This window comes from Triturus cristatus, chromosome 4_2 (assembly GCF_964204655.1).
Source record: "Triturus cristatus chromosome 4_2, aTriCri1.1, whole genome shotgun sequence".
NCBI lineage: Eukaryota > Metazoa > Chordata > Amphibia > Caudata > Salamandridae > Triturus > Triturus cristatus.
Genome location: NC_140586.1, coordinates 649,609,689 through 649,637,104, shown reverse-complemented (window position 1 = coordinate 649,637,104; position 27,416 = coordinate 649,609,689). Strand labels below are relative to the sequence as shown.

General features: G+C 42.6%; 1 protein-coding gene across 5 annotated transcripts in view; it reads right to left on the bottom strand.

Annotated features, from left to right (window-relative positions):
* Window positions 1-27,416, bottom strand: part of JAK1 (Janus kinase 1) — a 647,675-nt gene that overhangs the window by 252,803 nt on the left and 367,456 nt on the right. For all 5 annotated transcript variants that reach the window (XM_085602371.1, XM_085602373.1, XM_085602374.1 and 2 more), the window contains 3 exons: window positions 20,262-20,419; window positions 7,845-7,968; window positions 5,654-5,843 (listed from right to left, as the gene is read on the bottom strand). In XM_085602371.1, the coding sequence (XP_085458497.1) occupies window positions 5,654-5,843; window positions 7,845-7,968; window positions 20,262-20,419 (472 nt within the window). The remainder of the gene's footprint in view (window positions 1-5,653; window positions 5,844-7,844; window positions 7,969-20,261; window positions 20,420-27,416) is intronic.

Sequence of the window (27,416 nt, the reverse complement as noted above, 5' to 3'; positions counted from 1 at the left end):
GCCAACAAATCATCAAATTCGGTCAATCTACGGGAAGCTGTTGGCCCCCACAAATCTATCCTTAAAACAACACCCAAGGATCTATTCACCAGGCATCTAGAAGACACCTTAAAGCTTGGCTAAGCTCCAATTCCAATCAACAGCGCCTGAACCACAAAGCCTCTGGAAGGTGCAGTGGGGAAACTCCCTCAACTCACTCCCTCAGTAAGTACAAACTCTGAAAAGCCACCTTTGGGGCACATATACGGACCTCTTCACTGCCACACGAGCAACTCAAGATCCACAGTACAAAGACGACAAAAAGGAAACCAGTCACCAGGTCGAAGTCTGCTGCCGACACAAACGAAACCGCAGGTCCATCAGGGTCACTAATCAAAGACTCCTCCACATCTGCCATGATCGCCCAGGGCACAGATCAGCTTCCAGAGCCACTCATGATGAAGAGAAATCAAAATACCACAGTCGCTGGCCTGATCAATAAATACATGCTTTCCACACTTCCAAATGGCGCCCCAACCTAAGGAAGAAGAGATCTCTAAAACAGCAACCCAGGTAGCAGAGAGGAGGTCCCCCCACAACAAGCTCCTAGGACACAGGCCTCACAGCCACGAAATGCCGATCCCTCTCCTGTCCAAGCACAGGAGCAACAGCTCCATCAAACTCCTCTTAGGGCCAGACATCGACCCCAAAGCCCACACCAGCTTTGCTCCAACTAACTTTCATTCTTCTTTTATCGATAGTTGACTCACCAGAAGTCAACCAAAAACTAGAGCTGGGAGAACAAACATCATTTCAACAACTAGAAAATAAAATTGAACAAACTCCAGCTCACCCGGCAGCTGTATAGATCCTCCTGAGGAACAAACCATTTTTACACCACCACTCAAAACATGGAAGACTCATACAGAACTGTTGCCTCCAAATCCCCAAAACCCAGCAATCCATAACATATAACGGCCAAAGCTTCTACTCTGGCAATCCTCCAAGATGGAATTACAAATAGACTTACTACAGTTAACAGCCATGCGCCTGGTGAATTTGAATTAAAAATGGTTCATATCATGTACATGTTTTTTACCTTGCAAACAAACTGCTCCTGCTTTTGCGCAGCACTTATTGATCAGTCGGCAACCTTCACAGCAGTCTTGACAACACGGGCAAACTCAATCTGGGACATCAGGAGACCACCACTATCAAGTCCACAACCAACCCCAACTGGCCCCCAAGTTAATCCACCAGAAAGTCCGTCTGAAACATCGACAAAAACGTTAATCCTGCAATCACCCACTGCTCCAGAATCCACACCACCTGCAGGGCCTCCAGCCGCCGAGCCCAGCACTTCCATCAGCTGACCAACAGAGGAAGGAACTGTTGGCATACCAGCCCCTAAGTAGACGGAAGGCACACTTTCCAGGTAAGCAAAGAAAAGTTTAGAGAACTACAAAAAAGGGCAAAAGCTAAAAATCGAGCAGCGTCCCTACTCAACTACTCACATACTACAGAGTCAGCAGCTGGTTCCACCCAGTTCTACTCAATCTTTACAGCAAAGCCCTTCTGTAATGGGGCCAAGGTCACCACATGTAATGGACCCATGCTCCAGCAACTAACTTTCACTCAAAGGTGCAGAGGATAAATCGCACAGCAGGGCTTCGTCAAGCCACTCAGTTGGTGGATTGGGGCATTCAAGATCAAGCACTGCCACCTAGACAGATATCCGCACGTCAAACACCAACCCCCTAAAGCCACCGACTTACTCCATCCTAAAATGTGCTGACGGACCCCGCCCAGGTAACAATCTCTCCGGCAATCCTCTCCAACACGAAAGCTTGAGAATCATAAGTTCCTCAAACCAAAGGTCAGTCCTCTCTGGCAAATCTGACGCCAGTAACCAAGAAGGACATCAGGCCCAGTCTGGCTACCACCCCTCTCAACGGCACTCTTAAGCTCCCCAGAGCCAACCCAGACAGCCCCCTAAATGGCCCAAATAAGCATCTAACCTTCACTTCCTGGAACGTGGCAGGCATCCAGAAACTCATCAAGGCAAACTCTGCCCTAGAGTATCTCCAAAGTAGTGACCTCATCGGTCTCCAAGAGACCTAGGCAATGACCAGCACACCCCGGCGATCAGATGCCACATTTTCGGGCGGCCAACTGGCAGCCTTTCAGTCTACATCAAACATGACCACAGGGTGGAAGCAATCTACTCATCAACGGAATAAAAAACCAACACCAACCGCTTCTATTCAACGGCTACGTCCATCCTGTACTGTATCAGAAGAACCAAGCACTCAACAACCAGGCAGACATTATTGGAGATCTCCTCATCAAATACCCCCATCATAACCCACTCCTAGACGGGGACTCTAACAACAGATTGCTTTGTAAGCCACTAAAAGACAACAACCTATCTAAAGAGATTGCTCAACTGCAAATTCTATTAGACAATTGCTCTATACACTCCGCTTCCAACCTCAAAAAAGCCCTGGATCAAACATGACTTCCGCTCCCCACATACAGGATCATCTTCACAATTGAGTATATATTCGTAAGCAACCTGCTACCCCTACAGCTTAGCGACTTTGATATAGAGGACTGGGCAGAGTGACCACAGACCCCTTCAGAGCATCCTTCAGACTCTCCACGGCAGCAACGCACAAGTTTACATCAATTGGCAAACCCACGGGAAAAGAACGCGGCAAAGTACTACGCAGAATAAAATGGACCATAAAGCTAGGCCTAAAACGGACCACCTGGATAACCAACATTAAACAATTAGAAACTCCACGTAGCCCGGAGGCCCTCTTAGATCACTAGACCACTCTCCTCACCAACCTACATCTGGAGCTGGGTGTAACCTAAAGCAGCGGCCTAACCAACAGAACAAGGAAGCACAGGAGACATTGGCATGCAAACGGAAGCTTCGAAAGACCCTAAAAGCAAAACGGAGAGGTGACACAGAACTACAGGGTGACGCCATTGCAACCCTTCGAGCAGCCTACAAGAAAAGTGTATGGGAGCAACACACCCAACAGACAGAAGCTGCCTGGCTCAAAATCTTTTCCCTTCTCAAAGGAAAAAACCCCGCCCCCTTTTGGAACTATATTAACAAACTTAGCAACCACAGCCAGTCCAAGAAGAGCGGAGTATCAGAGAGCACATGGGTCAACTACATTAAACAGCTCTACAGCAGCGATCTGGGCGCAACGCAAGCTTTCCACCTTATCCAGACATCAAATCTTCAAGATACACAGGATTCTGAAATCACAGAAGCTGAAGTAATTAAAACCATCGAACAAATGAGGAACAAATGAGAACAAACTCGCGCCGGGATGGAATACCCGCAGCAGTTTCAAAATCAGCCCAAACCCTTGGGCAGGGCTCCTCACACCGCTTTTCAACCATGCCTTCCTCACAGCCACTATTCTATCTACATGGCAGGGATCAATACTGCACCCAATTCACAAAAAGGGCAATTGCTCAAACCCTGACAACTATCGGCTAATAGTGCTATTGGACATCAAAGCGAAGGCTTATGCCCGTATCCTACTGGCTGAACTGGAAACATGGGCCACAGAAAGAAGCATCCTTCCCCATAACCAGTCAGGATTCAGATAGACTGTTCAACAACAGCGCTGGCATACTTATCGTGGGGAGCAATCCATGACAAACAGCTACCTCTATTCTGCTGCTTTGTGGATTTCAGCGCGGCATTTGACAGAGTTGACTGGGGACACTTGTGTATGGCACAAACTAAATTCTTGGGGAATATCCCCCAAACTTCTTACAGCATTAATAGCACTTCTTCAGGAGACCTGGGTGAGGATCAAAACCAGCGCTACGACTATCTGCAAAAATCCCATCAAAAAATGGCCTAAAATAAGGCTGTGTACTAGCCCAGCTACTTTTCAATCTTTACACCGCCGATCTACCAAAATCCTTGGCAGGCGCAAGCCTGGTTGCCCCAAAACCTGGGGTCTCACGTCTCCAGACCATGCAATATGCTGATGACAGCATCATCATGGAACAAACAAGAACGGGTCTACAAAGAGCCCACAATGCCCTCAACACGTATAACACGACAAATAAACTCCTGGTGAACCAGTCAAAAACCAAAGTAATGATTTTTGGCAACCACCCACAAAAGAAATCCATGCTCTGGCGAATAGGTGGACTGCAAATCACAACCTGTACCAGCTACAACTATCTGGGAGTCTGGTTCAACAAAAGGGCAGACCTTCACTGTCTTGGTGACTTAGTGCAATATTTCATCGACCTCTCCAGCCCAATCCCTGGAAGCACAATTACCATCTATATTTGCAGACGACCAGTCCCTTTGGCACTCACAGCTGCACTTAGCAACTGGCACACTGAAGATCGAAATAACAAATCTCTCTAATCCAAGCATCCCTTTGTCAATGAGGAAAAGAACAAATCATTCAAGTGTCATACAAGAGAGACATTGAGAGGCTTCAACATAAGCCCCTCTTTACAGATTTGGACGCCTCATACATCAAGGGGAAAGCCCAACCATACTTCAAATACCTCCTCCAACCCCAGACTCGCAACAGAATTACCTACATGAGGCTGCTAACCCTTCCAATCCTCGACTTCAACCCGCTCTGGGCACGGAGGGATGGGTAGCTAACGTGTAGGCTTTGCAATTACCATCTCGAGTCCTGGATACATATGCTGTGCTGCTGACCTCACCTTGCCAACGATCAACGTCGTCTTCTAGTCCCACTCTGCCAGGGCAACCTTGCTCAGATGCTGCAGGGAAGCCTCAGATCTGTGCTTCACCAATAACACTGCTCAAAACCTCACCAGGGTTGGGAAATTTACTTAATTAAGGATAACATGAGGGCTACCTCGAGGCGGACAATCAAAGTACTCATTTGCACTAGACGAGACGTGACTCTCGCCACATCTCCTGCCAAAACTCATTGAGCCCTACCACCCTACTCGGACTACCAGACCTGTGCCTAAACTCACCGTTTTATTTTGGTTAAAAAAAGGGGTTTGATTTAAATGAATGTCTAACATTTTTTAGAGGCTTTTAACGATTGACTGGCAACTAGGGGAAACAGCGTCACTTAGTTTCCCAACATGTAATGATTTTCAATAATCGAACATGAATAAATAAAATATATACATATATACTCCCACCAGACAGCATGTCTCACACAAAGGGAAAGCCAAACTAGTGAGAGAGACACTACACATATGAACATGGAGATCAATAAATCTGCTACATGCAATGAAAAGTAGGGCAGCAGTCATATGGCTGAGTTAGGTTTCTATAAATGTGTGGTGATAAAAGATCACAGATTGCCCAAATCATTGCACACAAATATATAAGAAAATATAAATGCCATGCATAAACATGTAAGGCACCACAATTAACAAGCACTTCTACCTTTTGTGATCTCAAATCTTAGAATACTGTCATGGAGGCAGAGATTCAATAGGTTGGAAAATCTTAAAACCTCTTTAAAGTCTTTATCTACAATAAATTCAAACCCTTGACTTTCACTATGTTAATCTATTTTTAACAAAAAATAATTGTTTTAAATGTGAATTACTCAATAATTGGAAATTTATACATAGGAAAATTGTCATTGTGGGACATCAAAGGTTATTTATTAGAAAAAAATACCTCTGGGTTTAGGTGGACAACACTTCCTTAATGTAAAGCTCACGTTGTCTGCTCTCAGCATTTGTCCTTTTAGATGGGCCATTAGGTCACGTAATGTAGTAAAATTGCGATCTGTTCCTAGCAGACAATATTGATCTTTCTTTACTTCAATCTGAAAGTTCTTGTATTGTTTAATACATTTTGATGAATCCTAAAAAAGAGATAAACAGAGTAAATTAAAAGCAGTCAAAGGAGAATTACTCTAGTCATATGCCCTGATCCACATATTTCACAAACCTACAAAATCTTCTAAGGTTTTCTGGCACAATGGAAACCTTATGTTAGTCATTCGAAAAAAGGGTGAGGTCGGAGGACACACAGATTTGGAGGGTGTTATAAGAGACAGGGTGGTATGGGCAAAGTGGGCTCATTGGTACCATGAGCATCTCACAATTTTTACAGCGCCTGATAAGAATTATATGGAATATCTGAATTAAACATCAATTAGAAAAGTAACATTGTGGAGGCATGGTGATAATAAAGCATAATATTAAGTATTCAAGTTTCGGTGGCTTCGAAAGTAACAGGCAAGAGATTAAATTTGCAAAAAAGACAAAGTCTAAAAGTACTCACAATCAGAAGCATATTTGGTTTGGGAACAGAGGCAGGTAGGAAACTATTTCAAACTATTTGAAACAGAGGGAAGGCAAGTAAGGTGTTGGAAAACTGTGAAGAGTATTTTGTAGAGTTTCAGTGAAGTGAAAAAGCATACATCGAAGATTTGACTCAATATAACTTGTAACAAATAATACATTAAAGAGCAGCGGTGAAGGACAAAAATTAAATGAGGTCATTGAATATTGTCTGCTTGAATAAAAATCAATGTTTAGCACAAGGGATTGAATAAATATGGCTTGTTAGACAGCCAGGAATAGAAACGGGAAAGAACAGAATCAGAGGAGACTGTGCTTAGAAAAGTATGGTGCGCACCGGCATCTAAAACAGACAACCTGTTGAGAAGGAGACCTGAAGAAAGTTTAACACTCTAAGGTACTATGAACTGCGCAGTTTCAGGTGAGTGAGCAGAGGTGAAAACATACTGTAGGGAAGCAAATGAGAATCCTGAAACATTGAAAATTGAGTACAGACGCCGTGTCTTAGGTCATAAGCAGAGATCGACAATCCAGAGAAAGTGTATTAGGAAAAGAAAAAAAATACAGCAAGCTGGAAAAGAATTGAAAAAAAGATGCAATAGAGGAATTAAGGATCGACGCATAATGTGGAAAACTGAATGAATTTGATGTGCTGGGAGAAGTAATACTTTGTAAGATAAAAATAAATTATTTAGAGCTAAGAAGCAAACATTCTGTTGTGGACCATTGGCATTTAAACTAAAATGAGAAAAGCAGTAGTAGGAGGGAGTTTTAAACTTAGCTGTAAAGATAAAAATAAAGTGAAAGTAAACTTAAGAGAACTGAATAAAATGTTGAAGACCAATGGAGTAAGTAGCTGATTAAGAAGAGTAAGAGGTGCAACAAGAGAGTGATCGTACCGTTTGCTTAGACTGAGCGTTTTGTACCCTACACTTTTCAGCCTTATGCATAGAGTTTCTCCTAGATGGGAAAGAAGATCTGATTTTTTTTGCATGGTTTTGGGATGAAGTTTCTAGGGAAAATAATAGCAGGCCTGAAGCGCTACCAAGTCAGACTCAGTGCATGCTGGGTTGCCAGGGCAGTGCTTGCATGAGACACTGGGCTGGGGCCAAGAGAAAGGTAGCAGTGAACACCTACGTCAGTTGAAGAGCACCGGGCATACAAATGGCAGAGAGGCTTTCCCTGGGAGGTAGGCCATGGAGATCTAAAGAAAACTACCTGCACACTCATTCTCCTTTGTCTCTATCCATCCTGAGCAGTAAAACACATTTGAATTTCGACAGACACGTGCTCCATCCATATGGTACCTTATTATCCCGTGCCTAACCAATGGTATCTGTATACCACAATTTTGTAGCAGATTCTGAACACCAGGACTCCTCTTTCGGACAAAGGTTTGGCAAAAGTCACAACTTTCAACGACATCCACATGAATTTCTTAAAGCAACAAACATGGCAATAGTCTGGCCATTCACATTCACTCAGCATGTCTCGGTGACAAAAATAAACAACATGAAGAACTTGAATTTTGAACTAATATTTCATATTGTACTACATACCCCTAACATTTCACTGCATGTTACAGTCATAAGGATGTGCTTAAAATCTGTACAGCTCCACCGCAACACATACATCCCCTCCTCATCACCTTCTTGTTTCAATTTGTTGATGGCATATTCAGTGCTACAATGGGGGAAAAAAAAAAAGAATGCGCTTAGACAAACATTACTATACAACAAGAGCGCTTTCTCATCAGAAACACATCACATGCACCACTATGAAATGCAAACCATTATTTCTGAGCATAGTGTTGTAGCAATAAGCTTAAATAGAGCTTAAAGTTACAAAATCCAAGACATGCTTGCATTGCATAAAACAATAATGGCCATGCTATTTTATTTGACATGGAATTACATTTGGCACACCTTTAAGAAATGAGAATGTATTTTATTATATAGCCTTTTATTCTGCAGTTTTGCCATCATCAAACACTGTAAGTAACCGATTTTGCTATTACTCAATGTAATGGTATTTTATTAACTTCTTTAACTCCAATGATGAAAGGCTGAGTTAGTCATGCCAAGATTCAAACTTCAGCCTGCCTATGCTATTATTTTAGTCATGTCTTTCTTTAAATATTTACTTTACTCACTACATTATTCCTTTAGTGCCAGCCTCACCACAAAGGCAGCCAAGCAGTTTACAAATAACTAACTGGGGGGAAAAAGCTACAGCAACATAGACATGAGACGAAGTACATATGTTAGATCCAGGCTTGAGCCCAGAAATGGTGGCTACGGAGAAGGAAGATGGGTGGAGAACAGATGAAACGTGAGGGCTTTGTCAAAGGGAAGGAGAGTGGGAGGCAGTCAGAGTTCTTCAGGTAATGGATTCATGTTTTAGAGGGAGCACAAGAGAAAACTTGATTGAGTTTTTATAATCTTCATAAGTGAAGATGGAACATTTAGGCTCTTATTCGGAGTGGCTCATTATTCCTCCCAATAGCTCTGCACTACAGATGAACCCATACCAGCAATTCCAGGGTGGAGTTACAGAGTGTTATGAGTGGAACCTCTGTAGGTCATCTTACAGATGAGTAATTCCTCAGTTGACCTCGGAGTTTCACCCGAGGACTGCCAAATTCTCTGGATGAAACAAGAGACTGTGGTCCGCTGCATCTCGTAATTCTGATGGGGCCTGTAACTACTATTACTATCCCAATCATTATTACCATGCCACTTGAATGATGGCCCAATAAGGGTCTTGACACTAATCTACGTCCACCATTTGCAGTCATTTTATTGTTTTTGAGGTAATAGTTTTGGCACCAAGTACGATGATAAAACGAAACACTACTGAGATTGTGGGTTTGGCTGCATCCAGATGTTAATTACCTTGAGTACAGATTTTGACTGGGCAGAAGTTTGGCTTCCAGTAAAAAACAGAGTGCTTGCACTGTTTTAGTGCACCTTTGTGCCTTGTGGGACAGTGTATGATCAACATAGCAGGACTGAGTTGGTTATGGTGACAATCCATTGATCAAGGCTATTCAATGAAAGGTTACTTACTGTGAAAAGCATATATTAAAGCAAATAAGGCTGAAAGGGTCTACTGTCATGGTAATCTCTTAATGGGAATCCCACAGTAGGAAAGGGTTTTGGTGTTGGCTACCCACTGGGAAAATCCACAGGGTAGAAGAGGAATCCCACAGTAGGAAAGGGTTTTGGTGTTGGCTACCCACTGGGAAAATCCACAGGGTAGAAGATTTGCATTTTGCTAATCCTCGTTATGCCATTTTAGGAAGCGCTGTGCATTGCTTTACCAACTATAATTTCATACAGATTTGTAATTTTATGATTAGTGAAAGAAGGGTTTTGGCTCTGCCCGAATGTTGGTTTCCGGGAGCACACAATTTGATTAAAAGGGGGGTGGAGGGAATGGAGTGCTTCTAATGAATAGGAGTATTCGTATTGCACTTTTTGTCCTTGTGGGAAAGCTTATGCTCAACATACCAGGACTGAGTTCTTTATAGTGACGAGCCACTGATCCAGCCTTTAGGCCTGATCTGTTTATTATGAAAAAAATATGAGAAAAGGCAATGGGCTGACTTATTTACTGTAAAAAGTAGATTATCAAGCAAACAGGCATTTAAGAGTGGAATGTGATTTCACTGTCTTAAAGCCTGTAAACGTGTACTTGCTTTGAGGAATCTTACAGATTACCACAGTAATCAATGGTTTTGGAATTTCTTCCATTGACTTCACCACTATGAGTAACAGCATTATACCTCAACGCATGTGCCTATCAACTGAAAATGAGTGCGCTTCAGTGTCTCTGTAGGTGGTCAGTCCTTTAGCTTTCTATATTTACATTTTATGGGCCTTCATTCATTTTTCCTTTTTCTATTTTTGATTTTTTGGAATCACCTGAATCGCCACAGACAGCCCTATCGAACTGCTTACTTGCCACTCTTTTAGTTTATAGTGTCTACATCCTATGTGGCCACTGTTTCTGAATTTTCTGGGCCTTTTGGAATGGATTGCCCATAGATATATCATTGTTTTACCATTCCAAGATATCCACCATGTTTAGAAGCATTTATAATAGCCACTGTGGAGCAGTAAAATGGTGACAACGTAGATACTTTAGTATTTGACGATGACCACCCAATACAGACCAATCGCCTTGGAACAGTATTATGCATAGTGTAACATTGTTTTTTCACTCCCGATGGCCAATAAATGCGGCAGATATGTTGGATTGTTGAAACAACAATATACTATGTACAATACTATTGCATGACAGCTGCCTGCTGTTTTGTTTGATTTTGTTTTGCGATTGTAAGGATATGCCTGCAACATTTAGGTCATCAAAGCTAAAACCAAAGGAAATGATGGACGGAGTGTTGAACATTGCAAGCACTCACCCCCAGTCAACTGATCTGGGTTTAATCCATCACCGTTCTTTAGCCCACTCTGCCACCCCAGTTCAGACATGGCCATATGCAAATCAGTCTGACCCTGTGCCTCATGGGAACAGTCCAGCCCGAACTGCCAAGCCATGTCTTCCCTGGACCGGAAACAAGCTTCCTAGGACCGGTTTCTGGCATTTCAGCCGTCTTCAGCCAGGCTTGCTTGAATCCAGTGGCAAAGTGAGCAAGGGACTCACGTCTGAGCATACCCTGCCAACTTATGGCGAACAAAGCAAAAACCAAAGGAAATGATGGACGGAGTGTTGAACATTGCAAGCACTCACCCCCAGGTGATGACATGTTTTCTTTTTTGACTTTCATTCTTTTTATTTATTTTCCATACCTTTTTAGTGTTTCAGTTTTAATGGGGCTGGGTTAGTGGGTCAATGCAATCATGAGTCAGTGGGAAGATTAATGGATGTAAGAGTGCAAGGATAAATGGAATAGTGCATGAATGTTGAATTACTGTGTGTCTAAACTCAGCACTGACTGGAGAGCTACTTACAGTTATAGGCTAGACCTTTTGTAATTGCCAGGGCTTGCTGAAGAAATGTTATCCATTTGGTTATAGGCATAGCATAATAAAGAAAAGTAAAAACATATTGTTTCCCTAAACTGACAAATCATTTAGACAATCAATAAAAGACCTTGACATACAGCAATGCAGCTCCTACAAATAACTTAGTGGAGCCTTATAGCTACATGTCCAGTGCTTTCCAAAACCCCTAAACAAATAAATGTATTTCTGCGCATGTCCAATCTCACAATACTGTCTACTTTTCTAAATATATTACTTGCCATGATAATCAATATATTTTCCATAGGTTTCCATTCCAAATCTAGAAGGGTGGTTATACAGTGAAAAAAATGAATCTGTGGCCTCATTTTCGCCTCTCGGGTATTGTATGATTCTCAAACAATCTATGAAATGGGAGATTTTTGTAGCCGAAATAGTCAGGAAAGCAACAGTTTATTTTTTTTTACATAGAAACTAATGAACAGCGTAATAAGAGCTAATATTTTACAAGCATGTTTTGTAAATTTCAGAAGACAACCTTTTAGTAATTGAACCGTTTTATTTAAGCAATTAAGAAAAAAACACAAGTTTACTCTAAGTTTTATGGATGTTTTTGAATATAAAGGTCATTTCATTTTCCTTATTAAAAATACTTTTATAAACCAGGCAAAGGAAATCAACAAATGTTTAATATCAATATAAAAGCCATTTTATTGCAATAAAGAATGTAAAATGGGTCTGGTTGTCTATTTTTTTTTAATTGTACTAATTTTTAACGCAAATAAAAAAAGTCACTAGTGAGGTCTACCCCTTAGAAATTAAGAGGCTTAAAGCAGCCATTTACTGCATATGACTTGGCAGAAGTTTGTGGTGAATCAGAAACCGATAAAATAGCTCAACAGGTTGGTCCACTTTCTGTGGAAATCACAACCTTGAAAGACATATATTAGAGCAAAGTTAGGTCAACTTGGTCGCTCATCATTCGAAGGCTGATAAAAGAAATAACTTGTAATTAAGTAACACCAACAGCTTTTAGAGCAAATTTGAATCCTGTATGAAGAAACAGGTTACTTACTTGTAACAATAGTCTTGAAGCTTGAGATGCATAGATTCACAAGCTGGAAATAAAAGTCATGCCATTTTGTAGTTGATTCAATAATGTACATCTGTTTTCTCTTTTATTAAAAAAGCCTTTCTAGTAACTGTGAGCATTGACACGGGCAGTGTCTCTAGGGAAATTCCTAAGTGGTGCTGGGATGCTTCACTCTTGGTGTCATCTTCAGATTTGCCACTGCTACACATTATGTGTGTGAGTGTTGTATATGCCTGTTTGGTATTGTAACTGTGGTGGAGGAAGGGAGGTCCATATTTGAATCTATATGATCTCAAATTGAGAAAACAAACCTACTGTTAGAAGCAAGTGACTAGTTTCATTTGTAGCATGAATCTAGTATAGATTCACATAGAGTGTCCAGAGTAACAGTAGTCTTAAGGTGAAGGTCCTGGGACAGAAGTTGAAGCAGGTTTGGATAACATCTTAACCGCTTTACCCACATGTGAGTCTCCCCTCGTAGTGAGGTCGACATATTTGAGTGATGTAAACGTGTATAAAGCACTTCATGGTATGTTTGCCATGTAGGTGTTTCAGTATGGCTCGCTTATACATAAAAGCACAGTGTAATTGATTCTTTAAGTCATTAGCCTTAACATACTCACTGCCCACAAAAGACACCTAGCATAGAAAAATTTCAACTTGAATGTAGAGAGTTCTCTTCTCTGTAAGCACAACTACAGCCCAACTACTCACTGCCCACAAAAGACACCTAGCAGAGAAAAATTTCAACTTGAATGTAGAGTTCTCTTCTCTGTAAGCACAACTACAGCCTTTTTAGGTATCTATGCTAGTAAAAAGGTTTTCTGTTGAACAATAATCAATTTTGATTCATAGCAACTACAAACTATTACAGTAGCTTTATTGACTTATTCTGTCTTTGTGACAGAGCCAGAAGTCTTTCTCTTCACCAGTCAGTCATCTAGGAAGAGACCGACATGCAATCCCTCCTGCTTTAGATGTGCAGTGATGGATGTTAGTTTGTTAAACATTCTTGGAGCAGACTTTTATCTCAAAGGGCAAAACTTTGAATTATTAGTCTTTTATGCCTATGGTGATCAGGGGTATTTCCTGTGCTACGTATGTATGTGTAGGTGAAAGCACATGTTCATCACACCAATCGAAATAAAGCGTCCCATAACCATAGGTATGAGTTCTTGGGACATGGCCATTATGAAGCTTTGAGTAACAAACCACATTTGAAGTGGCCTTAAAAATAAAAGCATGCCTGCAACGGCACATCTTGGTTTCTCTTGTGTAGGGAGCACGTGCATAACATTTCCTGAGTCTCTAAGTAGGGGAATCAGATGGTCCTTCTGGTAAGTTTTCCTTTCAGGTCTTTGCACAACTTGAAGGAAAAATCCTTGCTAAACTGTACTATTCACTCACTTATCCAAGGAAAGACTGAAGCTAACATTGTGTGACAGTGTGGGTGATTGTGCGCTGAGAATACTGTTTTTATCTGTCTCTTCGCGTTCGCTGTTCGTTTTTATCAATTGCTGAAGTTTGCATATGATTGTAATCCTTCCCGCCCATCTTACCTGCACTATAAAATAATTATCTTACACACGCTGTTTTTAGCGTGGCGACCAACCCTCTCTGCAAAGAACCGCCATCTTGGGTGTGTAAACCTGACACTGGACCAATTCTAGTCGCCATTTTGGGAGGCCCACTAGCGTTCGGGGGAACATCGCGGCATTACCTATTTAAAGTCAGCCAATGCAAGCACGCAGCGCGCGCGTGCAGTGGGCGCGCCGTTGGCGCAGCGGAGGCGCGCCAGAGGCAAGCCCGTCTGCGCCCGTCCGCGCCCTGGACGCTCCCAGCGCCAGAAACTCTGATCCTCCAACTTCCAACGGAGGACGTTTGACATATGGGAGGGATCAACTACTGCAGTTAAACCCATTAAAGGTCTATAAGCCGGTAGGCGACAGTCTTACCTGCGGTTTAGTAAACAGCCGATCGCTTGTCAAGCACTCTTCTGAAATTTTTAGCCTCCTGGAAGATATGGAACTAGATGCACTCTTTATTACTGAAACTTGGGCTACCGCTGAGTCCACTATTGGCTTAAGCGAGGCCTGTCCTAGTGGCTATAAAGTCTTCCATAAACCTCGTAGCACGGGTAGAGGGGGAGGAGTGGGCCTGATTTTCAAAGACACCTTTGACTTTAGACCATGTCAGGTTGACGAGGTGGTGGGAATAGAAATTATGGGCTTCTCACTGCAGTCTCGAAGTGGGAATTTACTTATGGGAATGTTATGTTACAGGCCCCCGGGCGCGACTACGCAATTTCACCTTCTTGCGGATACCATTACCAATTTAAAACTGGCCCATACCAATATGATTGTACTAGGTGACTTCAATCTCAGTGAGGATGGAGGCCTTGGCAGCCAACGTAGAGATCTTTTGCACACCTGCTCAAATCTGAACCTCCATCAACTGGTGGCCAGCCCTACTCATCAGAAGGGGCATACCCTAGATCTGGTTTTTGCTAACCCAGCCACTTCAAGGATAATAAATATAATACCCTTGAACTGGACGGACCACTTCCTTATACATCTGAGCATGACGTTGCCATGCAGGAAGAACATGCCCAGTCAACAGGGTCCACGTAGACTGGATAGAGAATGGACTAAATTAGCTAAAGTTGATTTCCCTATCACATTCTCGGACGCCAGCCCATTTCTCCCCAATAAGTCCGTGGATGAAAACTACAGCTCCTTCACTGGACATATAACTACGTTTTTAGACCAAATCATTCCCATAAAGTCGCTAAAAAAGGTAAGGAATAGATCAGCGCCCTGGTACAACGAGGAGCTGCGTCAATTCCGACTCTCTCGCAGGCAAGCTGAGAGGAAATGGAGGAGAAATTATACAGAGGATGATAGAAAAGTTCTAAGACAAATCCAACTACAGTATAAAGCCCTCATCCTTAGATCTAAGGTCAGACTTCTATGCCTCCTCCATTACATAGGCCTCCAATGGGACTAAGGCCCTTTTTAAGATTGTCCGAGACCTCTCCAATCCAGACTGTATGAACAACGGAATAGTTCCCTCACAAACCCTGTGCAATGAAATCGCCTCCTATTTCCAGGAGAAAATTTCCAACATCGTAAACACTCTACAGGACAACTCCCAGGTTGACCCCGGGGAAATGTCCAGCCTGACCGAGGCAGATCCATATCCGACTGCGGTCTTAGACAGCTTTCAACCACTCTCCCAGGTGGCATTTGACAGCTTGACAGAAAGCATGTCTTCTGGCTCTCCCCTAGACCCTCTCCCAGTTAAGATGTGGAAGCTTTATGGGCGTAACACCTTTCCCTGCCTGAGAATGATTTGTAACCAGTCTCTGATGGTCGGATATGTGCCCGACTGTTGGAAATTAGCAGTGGTAACCCCACTGATTAAGAAGCCGAATCTGGATCCCCTGGTACCGGCTAATTTTAGGCCCATTTCCCTCTTACCGTATCCGGTGAAAATCCTCGAAAAATCAGTCAGCAGGACTCTGTCCCAGTTTCTGGAGGAGAACCTTCTGCTTGATAAGATCAGTTCGGTTTCCGTCCGGGTCACGGAACCGAAACGGCTCTGACTACCATGCTGGATCATCTTCGATTGCGTGCCGACAACGGGAATGCCATGATTCTTGTGCTTCTCGACATGTCGGCAGCTTTCGACACAGTGAGCCATCCTGTCCTGTTGGATAGATTAAGGCAGATAGGTGTCAGAGGTAGAGCACTGCAATGGCTTCAATCCTACCTGGAGGGTAGACAGCAGGTAGTCACCTTGAGACCTTTCTCCTCCAGCAGGTCTCCAGTTGCGTATGGAGTGCCGCAGGGATCTGCAATTAGTCCTATCCTCTTCAACATATACCTGCGGCCCCTGTTCCCGTTAATCAAATCGTTCGGAGTCAGTCTGGTGAATTACGCTGACGATACGCAGCTGGCCTTCTCCTTAGAAGGGAATGACGCACTATCCATGAACAGATTCCATCAATGCATGGCTCAGACCACAGACTGGCTTAGAAGAAATTCTCTCCAGTTCAATAGTGGGAAAACCGAGGTTGTCTTCTGTTCACCATCTAAGATCCTAAAACACCTTTCCCCCGAATTCTGCCTTTCACCAGAGGAAGGACCCCTTATACCGGTCCGGAAGGTACGCAATCTCGGAGTGATCATTGATGACGACCTCCAGATGATATCCCAGGCCAGTAAGACCGCCAATGTCTGCTTTGCTCTGCTGCGGCTGCTCCGGGGCATCCTACCTTTGCTCCCTAGGGAGTCTCGGGTTACGGTAGTACGCAGCATAGTATTAAGCAGGCTTGACTATTGTAACTCTTTGTACCTGGGGGCCCCACAGTACATCGTCCAGGGACTGCAAAGGATCCAGTCAGCAGCAGCCAAACTAGTGCTCAACAGATGTCGTAGCTCTTCCAGTACCAGAGCACTAAGGGACCTACATTGGCTCCCAGTTAAGGAGAGGGTCTCCTTTAAGTCTTTATGTCTGACTTTCAAAGCTGTGCATGGATCTGGACCAGTCCCCCTACAGGACAGGTTTGTTCGTCACCTACCAACCAGGCAACTTCGATCCTCCACAGCCGGCTTATTAGTAGTCCCGAGATTTAAGCGTTCTAGGGTAGGTGGTAGGGCCTTCAGCATAGCTGCTGCCAGTATGTGGAACAAGCTCCAACTGAACTTGAGACAGTGCAACTCCTTACTAGAATTCCGTAAGGGTCTCAAAACCTGGTTATACCCCAAAGTATAACTGAGGCTGGCTCTCCATCCTACCTCTGTCACTCCTGATATTGGTTCATCAGTCTGAGCGCCAGGATGCCCGCAGGGCGAAAGCCGCGCTATATAAGTTTCACATCAATCAATCAATCAATCCAGGCTAACAAGTTTCCATCGATCTGCAGGGTGTGGGAGCGGGGAATGGTTAGGCAGTCCAATCGTTTTTGGTTAGTCTCCATGTAGGTGTGTGTGGTTGTTTCCACTGCATAACCTCTTGCTGCTAGTATATGAGAGGCTGGGCAAGAAAGGACTTTCTTGATGCATATTGACTTGAAGAAGTTAAACCTACAAAGTGCGGTGTGCATGCCGAGAGTATCTCAATCAACCATTGGGTCTTGTTTTCTTAGTCGTTTTAAACTGGGTAATGCTATTAAACATTATACACTGTATCTGGCCTTGTACCTTAGATATCAAGTCTGAGACATGGAATTATGCATATCCTCACAGTAGCTTTGTTGTTGTTTGCTCTGGGAGATGCTCTAGTAACACCTTCATATGATCCTACCGGTTCCTAAAATAGTTTGCTAATATCCATTCAGCACACTGCGTTGATGCCAACCCAAATGTCTACAGCCTCCAATCTACTACTGTCTTGTCAGCTGGTGGTTTACAGATTTTTCTTGGGCCTTTAAACTCGCTTTCTGGATGTCATTACAGTAACTTTAACAGCCATTCAGAACTCTCAGATGAAAACCTGATCTTAAGGTGCTGGATTACATGTGATCTCCATCATGGGTTGGCACCTGTAAATGACTATGAATACACAAAAATATCTTTGAATTGTTTAGCTATCTCAGCCACCATGGGCAAATAGTGCGTTTCGGATGTGAGGGTGTGCAGTCTTAATTAAAATAAAAATTCTGATTTCTACAGCCCCATGTACCAGTGCAATAAATGATAATAGTATATCAAATCTATAATTATTTTTTAATAAATAGTTATATATTAATAAAATAGCAGAAGTCAAAGGTAACTGACACAATCCTAGACCTGTTAATGCAGAGATAACAGAGGGGGTCTCTCCCTGAACCAGGTCTCTAGCTATCAATCCACTCGTCACCCACCCAACCCTCAATCCACGGTGTACCAAAGGACTCTGTGTCCTGCATTCCCAGGATATTTATATGTGGTTTCTTAGTAAACAGCAATCCAAGAGGCCACTAATAGATCCGATTTACACATTGTGGGGTTCGCGACACATGGCTCTGGACCGCTACCTGTAATGAACAGGGAAGATGGGAAAGTACCAGAAAGACAGTCTCTCGTGGATGAAGAGGCTATGTTGAAAGATTACTTTTACTCAGAACACCACCCAAGCAACAAGGTGACTGCGTTTGATGGAGCTGCTCACAGCGACCTACTGGGCCTTTCTAAAGTGAAAGAGTGCTGATAACATTACACAGAAGTTGCTGGCCCTAAAACTAATGCAACACTGTGGAGAACAGAATGCTAGCTGTGTCTGCAAGGATTGTGAGGCTGGAAAAGTAATTCACATGCTGATAAAAAAAAGAACAAGTAAGCTAGAATCCTTTGCAACCACACAAAGAAATAACAAATCATATGCAATTGTCCAATGGTGCATCATCACTCCCATCTCTAAATTACAGAGAGGAGAGTCTTGAGAACTTTCAGAAGGCATCCAACACGTTTGGTAGGCTAGCAATGGGCTGACAGGGTCACAAACCTCCAAAATGTCATTGGGGACGTTTTGCGGAACACAATGGAATTAAGTAGCAGCCTCTAAATACCTTTTACACTCAAGGGATGACAAAGGGTGTGCACCCAAACTTCAAAAATGGTCTTCACCTCTCATTCTTAGGAATCCCTGCCCACTGCTATTTTTAGTCGCACTGTACTATTTATGTTGTTTTATGGCTGCTAGCTGTCCTGCTTCACGGTTTGCCCCCAGCCTACAGGATGGGCTGTTTGGAACTACTGTTGATAATCAACAAGTCCACTGCCTTCCTTTCACTTTATCTGCGAGGCAACAGTGTAATATAAATATTTTAAATAGTTGCAATTTACATGTTTCACATTGACATGAAACTTGCTACATACGGTGGGGTACTCCTGCTCTTGATATATTTGACTTGACTTAACACCCCAACTGTGAATGGTCCATCTTGAAGAACTTCATTAAGTTCTTGGATCCTGTGTACAACTCAACACAGATAATGGATTATAAAAGTCTGTTATGAGGAGGAGAACAGAACGGAACAGCAACCCCAATTCAGGTGAATCTACATCATAATTGCTCCTTTTATTGTATTTGTTCATAATTGATCTAAATAAATAATTATGCTAAAGTTTAATATGTAGCATTGTGCAGCCATCTTTTCTACATTGTCTACCAGCAGCTATCATTTCTTAGCTCGACAGGGTTTGTATCTTGGGACTCATGAACTTCGAAAAACTGTTGTGTTTATAGGAGTCTTGTTCCCATTTAGATAGTTTTCCAGTTGATTTGATTTTCTCTCGTTCCTATGGGATATCATCTGCAGCGGCTTGTTAGAGCAACATAAATTAAAACCAAGTTAACTTATTTGAGAAACTTTTGAATTTGATCATAAATGTGCCCCGTTCCCTCCTTAATAAATGCCAAGGAGACTTCTATACATTTTTTGTAATCACTTCTGTTTAAAAAAAATACATTCTTCAGACTCACCCCAAAGCACATTATTGATATTTTCTTTGACAGTCTGTTCCACTCATCATCTGGCTTTGCCCAACCGGCCCACCATTTTTATGAGTGCCAAAAGATATCTAACCTCTGTGGGTAGGCCCCACACTTGATTTACAAATTACTAGCATGGACTAGGATCTAATTCAGGAGTTCCTGAGTCATGGTGGCTCACGGGAGGTGAGTTCCAACTACATACGTTCCGAGATCAAAAGGGTTTACAGTTAATTTCCTTAATACTTGTAATTGAACGGTACAGTTAATTTGGCATTTTTTGGCCAGGGACAGCAAATACATTTCTGCATTCTTCTTTGTTCCTGTTGGCAAAAGCACAAATTAACTACACCGGTAAAGAGCACTCATAATATGCCATGGCTTTGATGAACATATCAAACATGGAGACCTCCACTTACCATATAGGTCCATGACAGCCATTCTTTATGTTGTGTTCTATTAAAGGTGGGGCCACATCCGTACAGAGATAATGATGAGCATCTACTGTGAGTCTGAAATATCCATCAATTAGAGAGACAAAGGATGAGGCTTCCTCGGGTGAAGAGAGCCATAACACCTAAAACAAAAGTATACTTAGATACACTCAGTCACAATATTAACATATCTATTACAAATAATACAAGCAGACAATCACAAGTACCCTCCCAAATAAAATTACTTTTTCCAAACAGAACTTGCTACGATGCAGTTTCATAACAGTGTTACATTTAAAAACAAATAACTTCCTAGGTGAAAAGCAGGCATCTGGGCAGTACCCAAGACTATAAAATATAAACAATGCATCACACTTGTCTGGAAGGACCGAGGAGGAAGTAAATGCATGTCAAGACTAGAATCTGGAGAGAAGCACTTCCAAAATTCTTTAAAACTTTGATTAGGTTGTGGTAAATAATTTAATTACCGGGACTTAATTTGATACAGAAACATAATAAAAAATAGCTCAGTAAATAAGAGGCAGAATCCGTGGTATTAGAGGTTCGGAATGGGCTTTATTCCAATGGTCGATTCGAATCGGTTGCTCCAATTTCCATCACCACGAAGGTTCAGGAAGTGAAGTACATACATTATTGATAATTAATCACTTTTATACAATAGGCATTACAGTGAAGCAAATGCGAGAGGCGTAACAATTGATAGTGTGGATAATATATTCATGCGTAGCAAAAATAGGCGTAACTGGGTGTGATTAAAGAACGTCATCAGATGTGATGTCATAATAGGGTGGTTACATGAAAGAATTTCGCAATGTCAGCAGAAATACTTGGCGGAAATGCGCGCGCAGCCGCATGACGTGTGATTGACGTGCAACTAGGGGGTGAAGGGGACTTGACGTTTAGCTCTACATGTGGCGACAGAAGTCTGGAGGGTCAAGTCAACCTAATCCCAAATCATATCTAACATCCTATGTTTAAAGAACTATGTTATCCAAAAGAGAGGTCTTCTTAGAGTAGAATCTTATTCTATACTGACTATACTGACTGTTAGTGCGTGTACAAGCGTCTAAGTGTCTACACTAGATGCGTGGGTAGAAATCTTCCACAGTAATAGGGCTATGAATTACTTGCATAAAGACAGAGAAGCCGGGCCTTTGCTCGGTAGCTGGCAGAATGTTTACTTAAGCTACTAGACAGGAATGCATTGGGCAGGGAGCGAAGCAGATAAATTCGAAGGTGAAATACAGTTTCTTGGCAGGCAACAGGCTGATGTCAGGCTTTGGGAGCCGCGCAGAGAATGAGACAAAGTTCATGGTCACAGATGCAGGCTCAGACTGGAGCTTCAGAGGCAGAAGGCAAGAAAAGCTTGATGACAGAATCAGGGCCTACTTGCCTGGACTGTAAAATGGCATAAATTAACCATATAAAGCCGGTGGCCTTTCATACTTAGGAATGGAATATCCGGCCTATTCATGGCGGATCTGAAAGAGGACATGTTGACGGTGGACGCACATGTGTTTGCGTCTTCATAACTGGAACTGGAGGGAACATACATGTACTTGTGATTCATACATGAAACCGTTGGGGTCCAAGATAGGGGACATAACTGATCAGAAAAATCCATATTTCCACATTCCCTCCTTGTCCCCTACTTGCCCGTTAAGAGATATCAATCTTCATCAATCCGTTGATCTGTTCATATAGCATCATTTGTTCTTCTTTCTTCCTCCGGGATGAATGAAATCTTGGTGGTGGAATACACGATGTGGCACACAGACCACAGATCGCTGGTCCACATTGTAGACATAGACAGCAACTGAATAGTATGAGAAAGCCAATACCTAGGAAGGATAGGACCTTCCATCCAAAGGTAGATAATACACTCCAAAACCAACCGGACCAAGTCCAGGTGCCTGGATTCTGGTGTATCTGGCTTACAATCTTATGAAGGCGAGTTATGGCTTTATATACAGATGGCGAATTTTCTGGTATGAAAATGCAACAACTTGATCCGATGACCCTACAAGCTCCGCCCCTATCGGCCAGGATGACGTCAAGGACAAGACGATTTTGAAGCACAACAATCCGCATAGCAGACTGCTCTTCTGTTAAATTGCCTAAGGCGGAAATAGTTTCGTTCACTACTGCTTCAAGGGTTCTAGTTAATCTACGTATCAGCTTACTATTAGTAACGGTACCTATGTAGGGAAAGAGACCTTTATTGAAATCTGTGTATTTTTCCCATGCTGTTTCAGTGTAATCAACTATTGGGAGATCTCTCCTTACTCTATTATATACCAAATGAGTATTTCTGTGATAATCAGAAGGAGCGAGGAAAACAGGTGGCAAAAGAAATCCAATGTAACAGGTACCATCCCAATCTAGAGGCAAACGTACATATGCCGTCTGACCACATATGAAATAGGAATGGCGGGAAGCTCTAAATGTCGACTTGCCTTGATCACTAAATTCTACTACAGTGGTGCATCTACTATGGCCCATATGTATGGAACCATTCTTTCTTACACATAGTTCACCTTTTACTGGAAATATTGACATAGCGGGCAAAATTGAAGTAGCTTCGGATTCGACATTTAGGATCATAAGATTAAGCGTAAAATTACCTAATCCATACACTTCATTTTCTAGATCAGTTCCTGTTCTCTGGGGAAGTCCCTCCTTGTTAGGATAGCAGACCTTAAGTAAAACTAAGTTCAAATTTCCCCATACCCAGTTATCTTGATAAACTGCAGAATTCGAATCTAGAGAATTAATTAAGCTAAACCATGCTCCACAGGAGCCGTTGTGTGTGAACGGATATGGAAAGAGAGGTAGAATTCCTTTATAATTCTGATAGGGAGGGAGTCGGCCACATATCCAACAATTTGTAGCATTGCTAACCTGATGGGAATGATGTAACATACTAATAAACGTGTTATTGCGCAGCGCAAATCTATAAGACAACTCAAGCGGAGGTAATTCGCTAAAAGAATGTTCAGCAGTAATATTATAAACATGTCTAGAAATAGGATAATATATGTGCAACAATATACTTGCAGTAATTATTAAAAGACATAAGAAAAACAAAATTAATAACGTCACTGTGCAATGACTACGCAGTGATTTACAGTACGCCTGTCGTTTCAACATTTTTCGGGTGCATTCTCTATTCAGGTCCAAGGGATACATGTCAGAGACAATTCAACCGCTTCACCTCGGAGAGGACTTAAACAATCAAATTGCTTGACTGATTAGACCTGAGTTTTAGTTTATAAAGTTCGGAATTACTCTTTTCAACAAAAGGAAGTTTTGAGTCAATGGGTGAAGACACACAAGGTGTGGTATTCACATCCGAGGGTAGTCCATGGAATTTCTTGATATGACTTGAATGTATCCAGCCTTTTCGACCTTCGATCTTCACGGCTGTCCTTGTGGTAAGCAAGACCAGCTGCGGCGACTTCCACCTAGGATCCAGCTGAGTCTTTCGATCAAAGTTCCTCACTAGGACCAGGTCGCCTGGAATTACGTCATGGGGTTTCACCTCAGTGTTGTCAGGAAAAGCTGCAGCTACCTGTGAACGACAAGATTGTAGTGCAGACATCAAGGAAGCCAGGTAATCTGTCAGCATATTACAGTCAATATCAGTTATTTTGCGTGGTATAGGCGTCCCCCACATATTTGGTGGTCTGCCAAAGATCACCTCATACGGGGATAGCCCTGTTCGAGAGTGTGCTACCATTCTCATGTAAAAGAGTGCAACTGGTAATGCTACTACCCAGTCGACACCTTTCTCTCTGCATATTTTGGACAATCTAATTTTCAGGACCTGATTATGTCTTTCTACGAGTCCTGCTGCCTCGGGGTGTCGGACACAGTGAAATTTCCACTGATAACCTAACAAAAGTGAAACGTGTTTCATTAATTCGGATGAGAACGGCTGGCCGTTATCTGAGTAAACAACACGTGGAAAACCGTATCGTGGGAAGAATTCTCGAACTAACTGCTTGGCAGTAGTCGGGGCAGTGTAATCTGAAACCGGGTATGCCTCCGTCCAACGGGAAAGAGCACAGACAACTACGAGAACATATTTGAATCCTCGACATCGTTCCATCTGGATATAATCCATCTGGAGGACTTCAAAAGGGTGATCAGGAGGCTGAAATCCACCCTGTTCTACGGGAACGCTTTTTCCTGGGTTGAACTGGCAACAGATCATACAGGTACGAACTTTTTGTTTAGCTGCTGCTCGTAAATGTTTATTGAACCAAATGTGTTGAATGCTATCTAGCATAGCTTTTTCTCCTAGATGCGCTGGACTATGTATAGTGTTAATTATAACTTGGACCATTGAATCAGGAAGGAACCACACAGATTTTTCCTTCATCATCCATCCTTGATCCGTTTGGATCCCTCCTAATTCAGTCCATTTCTTTATTTCGTCTGGTGTAGCATGTGTCTGTATATCAATTACGTCAAGAGTAGGATCTTTAATCGTCATACAATGTGTTGGCGTCGGGACTATTGTCTTTGTCATGTCGGATGTTTGAGTTTGAGCAGTCTGTTTAGCTGTTCTGTCAGCTAGATCATTGCCTTGAGAAATGATATCAGTAACTTTCGTATGAGCTTTACATTTCATAATTGATATTGCAGTGGGTAGATGTATTGCATCTAATAAGGCATGAATGAGGGGTCCGTGCTGAATGTGGGCACCGTGAGAAGTTAAATAACCTCTCTCTCGCCACAGCACGCTGAAGTCATGTACAACTCCGAATGCATAACGTGAATCAGTATATATGTTGACTTTTTTATTTGTGGCTTGAATACAGGCTTGTGTCAGAGCGATGAGCTCTGCGGCTTGAGCTGACAAGGTATTTATGCAATTTGTTTCAATGATTTCAGTGTCTGTTGTGACTGCGTAAGCGGCCACTAACTCTCCTGTACTTGTTCTCATACATGAACCATCTACATACAACGTCAGGTCTGGGTCTGACAATGGGACATCGGTTAAGTCTTGTCTGGGTTTCGTCGTGATTGTAATAACTTCAATACAGTCATGGGCTAATGGGTCTGTTCCGATTACAGGTAAAAGTGTGGCAGGATTCAATGTGTTACAACGTCTGATTTCTATATGTGGCTGAAACAATGTTAGTTCATACCCTGTAAGTCGTGCTATAGTCAAGTGTTGTGTTTGCGTTCTATTTACAAGAACCTCTACTGCATGTGGTACTTGAACTGTCAATGGATGTCCTAACACTATGGCATCGCTTTGTCTGATTGCTAAAGCTGTCGCTGCCACTGATTTTAGGCACGCAGGCAAAGCCTGAGCTACTGGATCTAATGTACTAGAAAAATAAGCACATGGTTTGTGTGCTCCTGCTTGTTCCTGTGTGAGTACTGACAAGGCAGTACCTTCGCGTTCTGTAACAAAGAGTGTAAACTGTTTACTGTAACATGGCGTTGCTAAAACAGGTGCTTGACATAAGGCTGTCTTTAAGTTTTCAAAAGCTTGTGTATGTTCCTGAGTCCAAGGGAGAACAGTCGATGTGGCTGCCTCCTGCGTTGTCAACTGAATGAGTGGTTTTGCTAGAAATGCATACTGAGGGATCCACTGTCTACAATATGAAGTGAGGCCTATGAAAGCCCGTACCTCCTTTTGTGTCTTGGGTATTGGCATGTTAGCTATTAACTGAATGCGGTCGGGTGTAAGCTGCCTTCCCTCCTTGGACAGCGAGTGTCCAAGATAAACAACTCGCTGGACACAGAATTGCAGCTTAGAAGGGGACACCTTGTGCCCCTTTTCGGCTAGAAATTGTAAAACTGTCAGTGATGCTTGCTCACATTCGCGTTCGCTTCTAGCGGTGATCAGCAGATCATCGACATATTGAAGCATGGCAGTGTTAACTGGCATGTTGATACTGTCGAGTTCTCGTTTCAGTGCTTGGCTATAGATGCTGGGGCTTTCTGTAAATCCTTGAGGTGCGCGTGAGAATTTAAAGCTACGTCCATTTAAACTAAATCCGAACAAGTATTGGCTTTCCGGATCTATAGGGACGCTGAAAAAGGCATTCTTGAGATCAATTACAGTAAAGAACGTTGCTTCAGAATCAATAGCTGTCAGTAATGACGAGATATCTGGGACCACAGGAAATTGTGGCACAATGCATTTGTTTAATTCGCGCAGGTCAATAACCAATCGATATACTGGCGGGGCCTTAGGATCTGTTCGTTTAAGAATCGGAATTATCGGGGAATTACATACATTGGAGTCTGTTTCCACAACCACTCCTTGGGCAATGAGCTCGTCAATGATTTGTAGTAAAGCCACTACAGCATCTGGTGGTAACTTGTATTGTCGCATTCGTGGTAGTACTACTCCTGCCTTTAGTGTAACTCGATATGGTGTAATATTCATGCAACCAACATCAGTAGGGCCTTGTGCCCATAGATGTGTAGGTAAAGTCTGCAGTCGGGGATCCATGTCTCTAGACACATAGTGACCTTTAAAATCACGTAAAAACAATCTTACTCCTTCCGGAGAACAACATATTATAGCTCCTAGAGCTTTCAGTGTTTTTATACCTAACAAGTTTTCTGGACATGATTTAGTAAGCAATAAATCTGTAGTTCGGGTCAAAGGTCCTATCGTAAGTGGAAGAGGCTGTGACACTTCATTAACAATAGGTTTTCCTGAAAAACCAAGGGAAATATTCTGTGAGCCTGAGAGGGGTGCCCCTGGAACTTCACTACGTTTTATGGTTGTTCGACTTGCCCCTGTATCGAGTAAAAATGTTCTATCTTGGCCTAATAATTCACTGTGTACATAAGGTCCTTCTTGGTCTACAGGGACCTCAATAAGGGGTAAGTCAACTTCCCTCTCTAGGCTGGTTCATGCGTATCGTTGATAATCAGGATAGTCATACTGTGCGGTCTGGTACAGCTGTCGCGTCGTGGTTTGTGTGGCAGCAACAGGCAGCGCTGGTGCAGCTGGCACAAACTGTATAGACTGTGGTGGAGCTGGCATGGACTGTGCGTGCTGCGCGGCTCCTTGTTCATTCTGATCCTGTCTAGGTGGCAGTGGTCTTTCTTTTGTATTACCTATGGCGATATTATGTTTTAAAA